The sequence below is a fragment of the Mercurialis annua genome, linkage group LG4 (assembly GCF_937616625.2).
Source record: "Mercurialis annua linkage group LG4, ddMerAnnu1.2, whole genome shotgun sequence".
In the NCBI taxonomy this organism is placed as follows: Eukaryota; Viridiplantae; Streptophyta; class Magnoliopsida; order Malpighiales; family Euphorbiaceae; genus Mercurialis; species Mercurialis annua.
The window spans coordinates 21,146,918-21,159,510 of record NC_065573.1 but is presented as its reverse complement, the minus strand read 5'-3'; the positions used below and the strand labels follow the sequence as shown (position 1 = coordinate 21,159,510).

At 30.7% G+C, this 12,593-nt stretch overlaps 2 protein-coding genes across 2 annotated transcripts; one reads left to right on the top strand and one right to left on the bottom strand.

Annotated features, from left to right (window-relative positions):
• The first annotated feature begins 928 nt into the window (after window positions 1-928).
• LOC126679512 (vacuolar protein sorting-associated protein 55 homolog) lies at window positions 929-5,209 on the top strand. The gene is made up of 5 exons (XM_050374559.2): window positions 929-1,541; window positions 1,627-1,678; window positions 3,337-3,376; window positions 3,457-3,541; window positions 4,725-5,209. The coding sequence occupies exons 2-5, from the start codon at window positions 1,646-1,648 to the stop codon at window positions 4,906-4,908; spliced, it is 342 nt and encodes a 113-aa protein (XP_050230516.1). The 5' UTR covers window positions 929-1,541; window positions 1,627-1,645; the 3' UTR covers window positions 4,909-5,209.
• A 1,790-nt stretch (window positions 5,210-6,999) lies between these two features.
• LOC126676730 (NAC domain-containing protein 90-like) lies at window positions 7,000-12,308 on the bottom strand. The gene is made up of 3 exons (XM_050370998.2): window positions 12,091-12,308; window positions 8,589-8,881; window positions 7,000-7,433 (listed from the first exon to the last, which is right to left on the bottom strand). Exons 1-3 carry the CDS (start codon window positions 12,254-12,256, stop codon window positions 7,137-7,139), a joined length of 756 nt encoding a protein of 251 aa, XP_050226955.1. The 5' UTR covers window positions 12,257-12,308; the 3' UTR covers window positions 7,000-7,136.
• Window positions 12,309-12,593: the final 285 nt, after the last annotated feature.

The window sequence follows — 12,593 nt, the reverse complement described above, 5'->3', positions numbered from 1 at the left end:
ATGTACCGTCCTCTCCAACTGAACCAGCAGCAGCTCTGTCGTAAGCGCCAACCGACTCCAAGTAAGCAGACATACACCGTTCAAGCTCACCATCATCATCCTCATCTTGACCGTCCACTATACTGCTCACTGTGTTCTTCTTCTTCCTCCGCCGTTTGCGGCTGATTTTAAAAGAAAACACTAATCCGACACTTGCAGTATCGCCGCCGCCGTCGTCTAAACAAACTCCACTGTTTGATTCAGAGTGAGAGCACAACAAATTTTGATTAGCTATGATCTCGATTGATTGTAAGTTTATTTTTGCAAAGTTAAATTAGTCAAACCGTAAAATTCAATTAATTTTAGTCAATAGGTGCTCTTGAGATTATTTAGGTGTTTTGGGGGTATTTGTCTAAAAAACTCAATTAACAACCAAATGATGTTAGTGGTAAGTATAACTAAATATAGGCACTAATTTGTAATATAATTAATTTTAAACAAATAATAAAGGTTCAATTTGCCCTTTTAAGGCGTTTTAACTCATTTGACTCTTCAGACTCCAAATGATCTAATAATTTGATACCATCTCAACTTTAATTACTCCAATAATTATTTGCCACCTCAAGTAAGGAGGTAAAACAAGCTGAATTAGTTAAGTGTGAGTGTTTTCATCTAATATCATAAATGTATTGTTAATTGATATTTTGTGCAAAATTGAGGGGGCAAAATGAACGTTTGTTGTTTAAAAAAAAAAAAAAAAAGGAAGCATCCCTTCAGTAGCTGGAAAAACACACTTATTCGTCAAGCTACGTGAACACGGAAATTGAGTCAGTTTTTATTTGATTGCGAGGAGATAGAAAGCAAGTTAAATTACTAAAATGGCCATGACAATTGAAGGTAACTTTTTTTTCTTGTTCGAAATCTTCAATTTTATCTGCTTCTAATGCTATCGTAATTGGTTGTGTATCAAATTGTTCTTCAAATTATAGAATTGAATTTTAGGTTTTTAGTTTTTGATCATGTTACTGTAAAATTTGAGATTAATTCACTTAAAAGAAGGATTTGGGCAAGAATTGAAATCAAAAAGATTACTTTTCATTGCATTATAGCCTGTAAGTTAGAAAGAATCGAAACCCACTATATAACTGAATTGGAATCTATTTGAATTTGATTTTGCATTTTGATTCACACTGAACGCCATTTCAGAAGTTGAACCGATTATTCGTCGATAAAATTAGTTTAGTTTGAATTATTACACGGGTTCTAATATTTTTACTATTGAATGTCAAATTAATTGGTTTTTTTTTAAGGTAGACGCTCGAAAGTCAAAATTATTTGAACCTAAGGTTTATCAAATGGTGACGATTGGTAGCTATTCTAATCTTCACTAGGTTGTAGTATTTGTGAAGGTCACTTTCTGCAATTTAGATTATAATGTATTTTCTTAGATTTGGTCAATTGTTGATGTGATAGCTTCTGCTGCTAACTAACTACTCTTTTTTTGGTTATGTGCATTGCTCCTTCCGGGGGTTAATAAATGGACATTGATTTTTCTCTACAGTGTAAGTCGGGCGATTTGATTTGTAAATTTCAGTTTGTTCTTTGGTATGAGAAGATTTTATGATACACATCTTAATTCAAATGCAGGCTTGCTGGGCTTGCTTTTATGTTTTCGTCTAGCATTCTACTACAGATAATGGTATGCTCTAATAAGTCTGATTTGGTTTTGATGTTCTTACTTTATTCTTGGTTATACATTATAAAGTGTTTTTCAACGAGTTTGTCGACACAAGGCTTCTATTACTATGATGCATCTACTTGTTATTAATTTGTGATTTTCTTTTCATGTTTATTAGAATTAGATATGTTTTGATGTAATTTTGTTGCTCTGACTCATTGTGACTGAAGTTTTTGTTTTACTGTCCTTTTTCTACAAGATTTGGGAAAGATCGCATGCTTGTCCTACAAAGTACCTGAAACTCTAATCAGTTTACTTTGTTTCATTTTTCTTGATGATTTTATTTATCTTAGATTGTGCTTGTGTTTTCTGCACAAATAACGAATTAAGATTTGATAAAGCTTATATATAGGACTTCTCCTTGATGTGTTTGACCAAATTTTAACACTTGAGAGATTAGCAATCAAATCACTGTAGCAAATAGTAAAAAAACTCTATTATTTTTTCTTTCAATGAATGTCCATCCTCTTTAGGTAGTGGCTAGTCAAACATATATGATGCAAGTTTGTCTGTATAAATTGAAGCTTGACGGCTTCATAGGAATCGTAAGTTAGTCAATTAAAGGAGGAAAATTTGTTTGAAACAGAGAATGAGCTTATGTTTAAGTAGATTGAGAAGGAGATTATAACAGGTTTGTTCTCCTAGGGTTGGATAACGTAGGAGGTGAGAGAGTTAGAAACTGATGCGGAGACTATCTCCAGTTCTAGTTTTTCTTCATGGCGCAGTTGACAACTTCATCAATAATATTGAAGTGATTTTTAGATGGTTCATATTCGTAGCCTAATTTTCTGAAAAGAACTATAGATAGCGAGAGAGGCATTTTAAAAAAGAAGAGTTTTTCTATCTTTGGTCATAAGGGAGGTTCCCACGCCTCATGGGTTGTGTCCACTGGGATAAAATACCTAATTGCAAGAGGAGGAGTTTGAGGTCAGTTTTGGGTATGGGTAAAAAATTTTCTTTAAGGGGCATTGGGAAGCTCTTAAGGATGATTCGCTAAATGTTCTTTTTGGAAGTATCTTGAGTTATAATTCTACATTTATCATCCTGATGTCTTTGAAGGATACATTTATAAGGTGGTAGTTTTAATTCATCCTATGCTTTTGGGTAATGTTATACTTAAAGTAAAGATAGATGCTTTTTACTTTTTACTACAGGAATACAATGATGGCTGACAGATTAATGATTACTGAGTTTGTTAATGACTTTCTAACTCCTATTTCCTTGACTGTATTGTGGATAAGAGGAGAGTGAGTTAGTAGAAGTAGACTGGTAGTCTATCTTTTGAGGTGAAGTGGTTAGTTGCTGGTGATTTTGTAGGAGTTATTTTGATTGAATTTAGACGATAGGAGGGAAGGAGTCTCAAATTGATGGATGGTAATTTCTTTCTTTCATGATGACTACTTCTTCTCTTCAATATTCTGTTCTATTTCTTATGCTTGGACCATGGAGTATCATATCTAACATGATTGGAGTGTCATTTACTATTAAATTTGTTAACTTTATTGAACTCATTTGTAAATGGGTAACATGAAGTTTGTTCATTTATCAATAAGACTTATTTCGTCTGTATGCAAATTTCTCTTTAACTGCTCTCTAAAAGTATCTGGTTGGATTGGCAGGCTTGTGTAATTTACAGCAATTGGTGGCCAATGCTATCAGGTATGACCTGTTGGTATATGACTTTTATGGTTCAGTTTATTCACATTTCTGGTTGATGGAGTGAATTCGTTGTCCAACAGCTCTCATGTATGTGGTGGTACCTATGCCTTGTTTATTCTTTGGAGGTGGGTCAACTCAGTTTTTGATCAGCCGGGATGGTGGGGGGTGAGTACCGAGTACTAACTCTAGGGCTTTTGCATTGTGCTAATTTCATAAATTGCGTCATCTATAATATTTTTGTGTGATAACTTGCACCGGAGTTGGTGTTGGGCTGATTCATATATCTTTTATGGCAAGTTACTTGTTAGCAGATAACTTGCATGTTTCTTTTTTTGAAGCTGAATTACATCTCACTCAGCATTTGATTTCTAGGATAAATTAGTGCGATACTATTAAGGTTGACTGGTTAAGTTGACCAATACTGTATTCCAACTTGAATTTGGATGCGAAGAACTGAATCCGGGCCATTTAGATATAATAATTCACATGCTTTGTTGACACTCTGGATTCATGAAGAAAATCATTTGAGGGTCCTTTGAAAATACCCATAGAAAAGTTGCATATTCAACTCAAATCGGTCTTCATCAACATTTACTAATCTATCTTCCATCTGTGAATCTTATCTACTGAAATAGATGTTAAACTTCAATGTAATTTTTTAAAAGGTTATCAACTTTGTTATGCGTAAATATTTCTTATCCTGCTGGTATGTTAAAAGTATTAACGTATTTACTACATTTGCTTGCATATATGTGTAGTTGTGATTATTCGATCGGTTAATTCAAATTAACCAGGTTAACCAATCTATTTCGGTTAGATTTGGTTAAATGTTTTTATTAATGTAGTTAGTCCGATTATGGATAAGATTTTTAAAAAAATTATTTAATCTAATTAACCAAAAAATCTCATATTTTTTATTTATTTTTAATTGTTATTTTTTATATTTTTATCGGTTAAACCAAATTAACCAACAAAATTGGTTGGTTCAGTTTTGTAATTTTAAGATTGTGGTTTTTTTGATTAAATTGGTTCGGTTAAAATTAATAAGTCGGTCAGTTCGTTAAAGAAATAAAGTAATTCGGTTAAATCAGTTGGTTTTTAATCTAACCAGCAGCCCTTTGCTCACCCCTATATATGTGCCTATCAATCTTTCTTTCTTATATTGTTAATTTTCTTTTTCTATTCTTGGCGAGTTAGAACTTGAATCAATATTACCCTACTAGAAATGGCAATTATTTATTAAGTGTTGTATCAAAAACATTTGTTTCTACTGAACTGTCATAATGAATTTGATTTCTGCAGTCATCAAAATGCTAAATAATCATTTGAAATTTCTTTGGATATGCAGTTGGATAGATGCTGCTAAATTCCTTACAGGGGCATCAGCTGTTGGGAGCTTAGCCATTCCAATTATCCTCAGGCATGCTCATATGATTGAAACCGGGGCTATGTTGATCGAGTTCACATCATTCTTCATTTTTGTCTGCACCGTCTTGTGCTTTCATCGTGCAAGCCTCGAGGATGATTGGTAATTAATACAAACTCTAACATTAGGCTTTCGTTTGTTTAGCGGATATTTGTGATCAATTAGCGATATGCATATATTGTGGGAAGAAAAAAACAGGAGTTCCTACTTTGTAAATTACTGGTGTACATCTTTAAAGGAAGCACCACTATGGTGGTGACTTAATATTGCTGGTCTTCTTTTGGAAATAGCTTCTAAAGCTCTTCCTTTTTGTACTTTTGTTCTTCTTGTGAATATGAGCAACAATTATACTTGTAACTTACCAGTTATTTGAGCAGTCAAGCCTATTTGCCATGACTTACTATTAACTGTTACTATGGCTTTTGCTTCTGTTCAATTTATAACTGAAGCTAATTTTGGCCGGATAATCCTATCCGTTCATCGATGCCAAATAAATTACTCATAATATGAAGAAGTGCTTATACACATATTTTTAGCATTTTGTTTTATATTTTAAGTATGTCAAGTCTTTCTTGTATGAAAGGGTTAGTGTGCTATTTAATTTGTTTCATTCATTTGTTCTCCCTATTGGATTAGGTGTGTGCAAAATCAATGAAAATGATTAATTCAGTTGATGCATTTAGTTTGGTTCAGTTTCAAGTTTTAAACAGATTTAGCTTTTTGGTTTGATCCATTTGTGGTAAAAAAATTAAATAAATTTTGATGCAAATTGAATATAAAATATGACCAATTCTGAGTGGTTTTGGTTCAGTTTGAAATATTTTAAAATTTTATTACAAAATTTGGATTAGTTTAAAAAAATTAAAATTAATTCAAACTGAATGGAAAATACAATAATTATGGATCTTTTATACTACATTTAGTTCATGGAATATGGAAGAAATAAAATTGTAATTTCATAGTTTTATGGAATAGATATTTTCTTTAAAAAAATAAATAATAGTTATTTCATTTCACAAATTACACATACGCTTTACATGGATTAGATTTAATAGAATGGAAAGGGAAGATAATATTGAATTTTTTTTATATGATTGATAGAAAGGGGAAGGTAATACAAGGTGACTTGTTCACCTCCATTCTCCTTATAGTGGCAGAAATCTATTATACCCCAATCAAAAGGATGGAATTCCAAGTTTTTATCTCGTGAAGGTAAACCTTTATTTTAAGACCTAATTACTTAAAAAAATCTCATCTTATAATATTTTTTCGTTTATACCTTCACCTAAAAAAAGTTCGTTTGTACCCATTATTTGCATATATGATAGTTATTGGCATATTAAATCCTTACGTTTTAAAATCTTGCAAATAAAATCTCAAAATTTTGCATTTTTGCACTTTATATCTTAAAAAAGATGACAAAATTGTCAGAATTCGGGATGAGGTTACAAAATGCAAAAATTATAAAGATTAAAATTTATTTTATAATATATTAAACGTTAAACTTAAATCGCTAAAAAAATAAAATTTTAGTATCTATTTTGTTGATACCTCTTGCCTTAACGGATTAAAAATTTAAAATGATTGGTGTGGAATTACAGATTCGAGGACCGAATCAAACAACTCCGAAGTGTTACTTCTCTCTCTTAGCCGGCCGAAGTCACACTTTTATGTGGTAGAAAGTGATGGTATTTTATTTTTAACTTTTAAGCGACAATTAAGTGCATGCCAATCAAAAGAAAATCTGGTTTGAATTCAACACTTATTACTTCTGTCCCGTTAAAACAATAAAAGTAACACTCTCATAAAAATTAAAAATATATTTAATTGTATTTTTTTGGGTTTATAATATCTACCGTTTTAAATTATTTCATATAAACTAAAAATACAATAAATATATTTTAGCTACATAATTTTATTAAATTATCCGTATTACTTAATTACTACTATTTTATGTTTAATTAGTATCTTTTTAGTCTCAATTAATCATTTATTGCTATGCATAAAATTAAAAAAATAGTAATAATTTTCTTGATATTTTAGAATAACAAGTAATATGAACCATAAAAAAATTACAAAACCACAAATATTATAATACGGTTAATTTATGATAATTTAACGTTATTAGATTACTCCTTTTAATTTTTAAAAATAATTACTATCTTTAATGAATTAATTTTAATTTATTATCAATGCATTAAATTAATAATTTTGAATTAATTGATCATAACAGTCGAGTCGGAGTCGAACATCTTCAAAAACGATTTTTGTACCAATTAATCTACAAAAAATTGGTATCAATAAATTACTTATATTTATTTTTCTTATATCTAGCTAATACCATTCCAGTTGATCCCAATCCCACAAAGGTTCACTATCAGTAGACATTAGCATGTTACTGCTTTCTCCGATTTGAGTAACATGACGATCTTCCGATGATGAACTCTCGTGAGAATTTGCAGTCTCTGTCGTCGTTGGGAGATTTTGATGATCATCGGCGTTTATGGAAACTTCGGGTTGGGGTTGAGCTGATCTGATGTCACCAATCTCCGATGCTAATGGCCTTCTATCAAATGCTCGTATGTTTTTGGATTTCTTATATACTCGGCACAATGTGAACTCATGCATTGCCTACAAAAATGTGTTTACACATGTATTATAGACAACATAAATTTTTATATATATAATTTTAGTCATCTAATCAAAATATACAAAAAAATCAATTTGTAAAATTGATTCAAATATATCCAAATTCTAAATTATACATATTTTTGAGATTTTTTTTCTAAATTTTTAATTTCATAAATGATTATTTTACACAATCAACCTTTAATTTCAGTTTAAGAATGCTTATTTGAATTTAGAAAATTATATGTCTAAAAATAGGTTTAAATTAAGGTTAGATATATATATGTCTCAATTCACAAATTTAACGGACTAAAAAGTCTAAACTAAATATTAGAAATATATTTGATGAAATAGTTAAAATTGCATCTATGAATCTCACATATACTTGTGTGCAATGTATATGTCAAAACAAATTGATTAGTATTTTTATAATTATGGCAAAATGAATTAGTTTTTTTATAATTATGGCAAAATTGATAAATATAGCATTAACAAAAAACAAGACAATTTTTTCTAACATTTTATTGAGTCAATTATATCTAAATAGCAAATAAAAAAGATGAATGGTTTAATGATAAAAATAAGATGTAATTCGATATTTAAGGGTTTTTTGGGGGATAAATGTCCAAATTTGAAAAATATTTATAATTTCTCTTGTAATAACATAAAAGTTCACAAAAGAACTTGGTAACGACATGATTTTCTTTTAAAAATGTAATTTAAAGGACTTAAAATTATTTTATTTTTATCGATTAAATTATTCAACTATTTTATTTGTTGTTAAAATATTATTTGATGTAAATGATACAATTATTAGACTAAACTGTTATTTAGGATATATTTTAGTAATAAGTTTATCTATTTTGCCTATTAATATACCTACAAATTCCTTATATTTCTTTTTTTGCTGTTTTAATAACTAAAAATACATTATTATTTGGACTTATTTCATTTATGATTCAATGTTTTAAAAACATTATTTTTAATTAATTTTGATAATTATATTTCAATTGTAGCTGATTAAAATTAATGAAATTAAAAAATTTGGTCATAAATAAAAAACCGAAATTTAAAGATTAAAAATATTGAGTAGTTGACATAAATGAAATATATTTATTTTTGAGTGATTCGGCCTAAATAAAATGACATGAAATATACCATTGGTGTTGCAGAAATGGAGGAAGAAGATGAATCTCCACGATTGGCTTTATATTCATTCATTTTCCAATCCGTTTTGCGGCCAGTAGGAGCTCGTCCTCTATAGAAAACCATAGTCCTTTTCATGCCGATGATGCGATTGTTGGCGTAAACATGGCCGGGAGAGCCGGTGGCTTTCCAATATCCGCTACTTGTAATCCTCCTCGGCCTTCCTCCACGAGCTTCACTTTCTTGCCTCGGAATGAAGAAAAACCACTCCTCTACGTCTCTGCTCGATACATCTCCGCCAAACTCTTTATGAAAATAAACAAATTCTCAATTAGTTTACGGCAAAACATGAATGTGTTTTAAAGAAAATAATAAAATGGGAATTGTACGTGTGTATATATATATATATATATATATATATATATATGTTGTAACATTGATACCGATTCTTGAATCTTTGGTACCAATTGTTGTGACCGGTTCGTGACCGGATTGGTATGCGCAGCGGAATCGAAACCATTGGTAGGTATTTAATAATGGATTTGATCAACAAATAACAATATAGCAAAATAATAAATAACACAAGAGATTTACGTGGTTCTGCTTTAAAGCGTACATCCACGGGCGAAAGATTCGAGCCATCCACTAATCATCAAAAGGAGTACAAAATTGGTGGAGAATCACCAAATAGAGAACATCTCTAGTAAATATGCCCTTAGAAGAAAAACTCACAAAGTGTTTCTCTCTCTACAAGAAGTACCAAAAAGGGTAAGAATTAACTTATATTTCTCACATCACACACACCCCCTTTTCCCTTATTCACATCAATGTCTACATTGTGTGTTCGGTTTTTGGTGTCTTCTAAAAGGTGAATAAGGTAGTGTATATATAGTGAGTAAATAGTCTATATGGCATTAGGAATATTAATCCTAATTGGATTTATACTTCCTAATTACTCAATGACAACAAAGTTATCCTTCACCTAAATACTCCACAATAGAGTCCTAATCCAAATAGGAATTAGAATTTTAGGCATATTCCAACAATCTCCACCTTGACTTGAATTCTCCAATAAACTGTGATTACTGTTGTGCTCCACCTTCTCCATTTAAGTCCAAACTGAACTTATTCCAAAAGAGGTTCTTTGAGGAGGACCATACAAATTTCAAGAACGTCTTGAACTTGCTGAAACCAAAATGACTGAAGATTTACTATCTTCGGGTGTATCAATCAAAATTTCACGAAGCTTCGAATTTTGTTGGTCTTAAAACTGATACCAGAAACAAACGTCATTAGTAGCCTATAATGATTAAATCAAAAAACAAATGTTGAGGTCGTAGCATATCCCTTAATCTTCATAAGTCGACCAACCCAATGAGCATACATCACAAGTGCAGCATCCAATCTCACTTCATCGCCAAATAACCCATAAAACTCGTAGTTTTATATATTGAGATATCATACATGTGCATATAGAAATCATGTTGAACATTCATTATTGCTCTAACTGTCTCATTATGCATCTTGCCCTTGACTGAACCAATATCCCAAAATTCTGCATGTATTGACCGTTACCCATAACTACACTCCACTATCAACTCAGTTGTAGACGGAAAACCAATCGAAATTGGCACATATGTGATATGAACAACCTGAATCTGCATAAATTTTGGATAAAAAATATTCTGCCTATCTCCAAACAAATTGGCTTATGAGCGATTCAATAGTGACGCCGTTTCAAATTACAAACGTTGTAATCCATCTTGTGTCTAAGATTGCTACTTAATCAAAACAAAATCTCTTTTGCAATATCATGATTTTATCAAAAATCTGATTATGCCCAAACGAACTCTTCATTCAACAAACTCTTAAAAGCAATTTTTATATTACCAATAGAATTTTACGAGAGTATAAAGAGATTACCCCAATCATTCATCTTACAAAGACTCTATAAAATCCTCAAATAGTTGTGTGTTTAGAAAAGTCATACCTTTTTTTTCTTTGTAGTTTAAAGTAGCATATTGATCTCCATCACAAAAATCTCCTTAAGAATTTTAATACCCAAGTCTGTCTTCAATTAAACGACTTTCGGCACTTCCAAAATTTGGTGGCTTCTCTATCTCCAAAAAATATTCTTTGTGTCAAGTAATTGCGCCTTGCGAAATCGTTCAAATAATACTTTGCCATAATAACCATAATCCAAAATTAAATCTGAAAACCAAATTGGCTCTGATACCAATTGTTGTAACATTGATACCGATTCTTGAATCTTTGGTACCAATTGTCGTGACCGGTTCGTGACCGGATTGGTATGCGCAGCGGAATCGAAACCATTGGTAGGTATTTAATAATGGATTTGATCAACAAATAACAATATAGCAAAATAATAAATAACACAAGAGATTTACGTGATTCTGCTTTAAAGCGTACATCCACGGGCGAAAGATTCGAGCCATCCACTAATCATCAAAAGGAGTACAAAATTGGTGGAGAATCACCAAATAGAGAACATCTCTAGTAAATATGCCCTTAGAAGAAAAACTCACAAAGTGTTTCTCTCTCTACAAGAAGTACCAAAAAGGGTAAGAATTAACTTATATTTCTCACATCACACACACCCCCTTTTCCCTTATTCACATCAATGTCTACATTGTGTGTTCGGTTTTTGGTGTCTTCTAAAAGGTGAATAAGGTAGTGTATATATAGTGAGTAAATAGTCTATATGGCATTAGGAATATTAATCCTAATTGGATTTATACTTCCTAATTACTCAATGACAACAAAGTTATCCTTCACCTAAATACTCCACAATAGAGTCCTAATTCAAATAGGAATTAAAATTCTAGGCATATTCCAACAATATATATATATATATGTATGTATATATATATATGTATGTATACATATATATGTATGTATACATATATGTATGTATACATATATGTATATATATATATATATATACATACACACGCATTATGAGGGGTGTGCATATGCAAATCGGTTTTGATTATATTTGAAAGTGAATTTATTAAAATTGATTGGTTAATTTAAAAGGAATGAAAAGGCAAACCAAATTGAAAGAGTAAAATTGCATTTGGTTCGGTTTAGTTTCTGATTATATCGAAATACAAGAGGAATTATTATTTCTTTAAAGCAAAAAAATAAATAAAAAATTATACATAATAATAAAAATAACAAAAAGTATGACATATTTACATATTAACTCTATGTCAAATAAAAAAAAAAGCATACATTTTAATCGCTTGAACACATAATAATATAGTAATATTATTTTCTTAAAAAATATATTCTGCATAGATAGTTTGGTTTTCTTCGGTTTTGTAAAATATAAAACACGACGGAATCAAAATATTTTAAAGATTTAAAATAAAAAAATCAAACCAACTATTTTCCGTTCGGTTTGGTGCACATCGTGGCGATAGTCTAGCCGTCTAGACATATTTATACTAACAAAATGAAAGAAAAAATGTAGAAGAATTGATTTATTTACGTGGAAGATCCCAAGGATTATAGTCATAAATATCAAGAACAGGAATAATCCGATCAATGACCCGGTTCAGCTCCTCTCGCCGGCCCTCTAGCTTGTTATGAAGGTAGAACGAGACCAACTCTTCTTCAGTTGGGTAGAACCGAAAACCAGGGGGCAAACCCTCCATTCTTTCTACTTTCTCTCTCTAACTCTCTCTCTCTCTCTAGATAGTTTATATATTTGGACATTGGTATTATTTATATTGTGCGTGGGTGTGTATATATATAAGGAAAAAATATCTGTGAAGTGAAGATGGATCTATCCTGAAATTATTATTTACGTGAGACTAAGAAGAAATTAGATGAGGAATACGTACGCGCGTACATGTCATTGGGTTTTGCCGGGAAATTTAATAAATTTCAAAAACGCGTTTCAGCATAAGAAAATATTGTAGCAAACGGTATTTCTCTGAAAATCTAGTTTATTAAATTTTAAATCTAGTTTATTTTCATAATTTAATCCAT

Coding starts and splice junctions, on each gene's coding strand:
- LOC126679512 (XM_050374559.2), top strand. CDS start 1,646: ATGTTTTCGTCTAGCATTCTACTACAGATAATG. Junction 1,679..3,336: donor GCATTCTACTACAGATAATG/GTATGCTCTAAT, acceptor TTGGATTGGCAG/GCTTGTGTAATTTACAGCAA. Junction 3,542..4,724: donor ATCAGCCGGGATGGTGGGGG/GTGAGTACCGAG, acceptor TTGGATATGCAG/TTGGATAGATGCTGCTAAAT.
- LOC126676730 (XM_050370998.2), bottom strand. CDS start 12,256: ATGGAGGGTTTGCCCCCTGGTTTTCGGTTCTACCCAACTGAAGAAGAG. Junction 8,882..12,090: donor TAATCCTTGGGATCTTCCAC/GTAAATAAATCA, acceptor ATTTTCATAAAG/AGTTTGGCGGAGATGTATCG. Junction 7,434..8,588: donor CCATTTCTGCAACACCAATG/GTATATTTCATG, acceptor ACATTTTTGTAG/GCAATGCATGAGTTCACATT.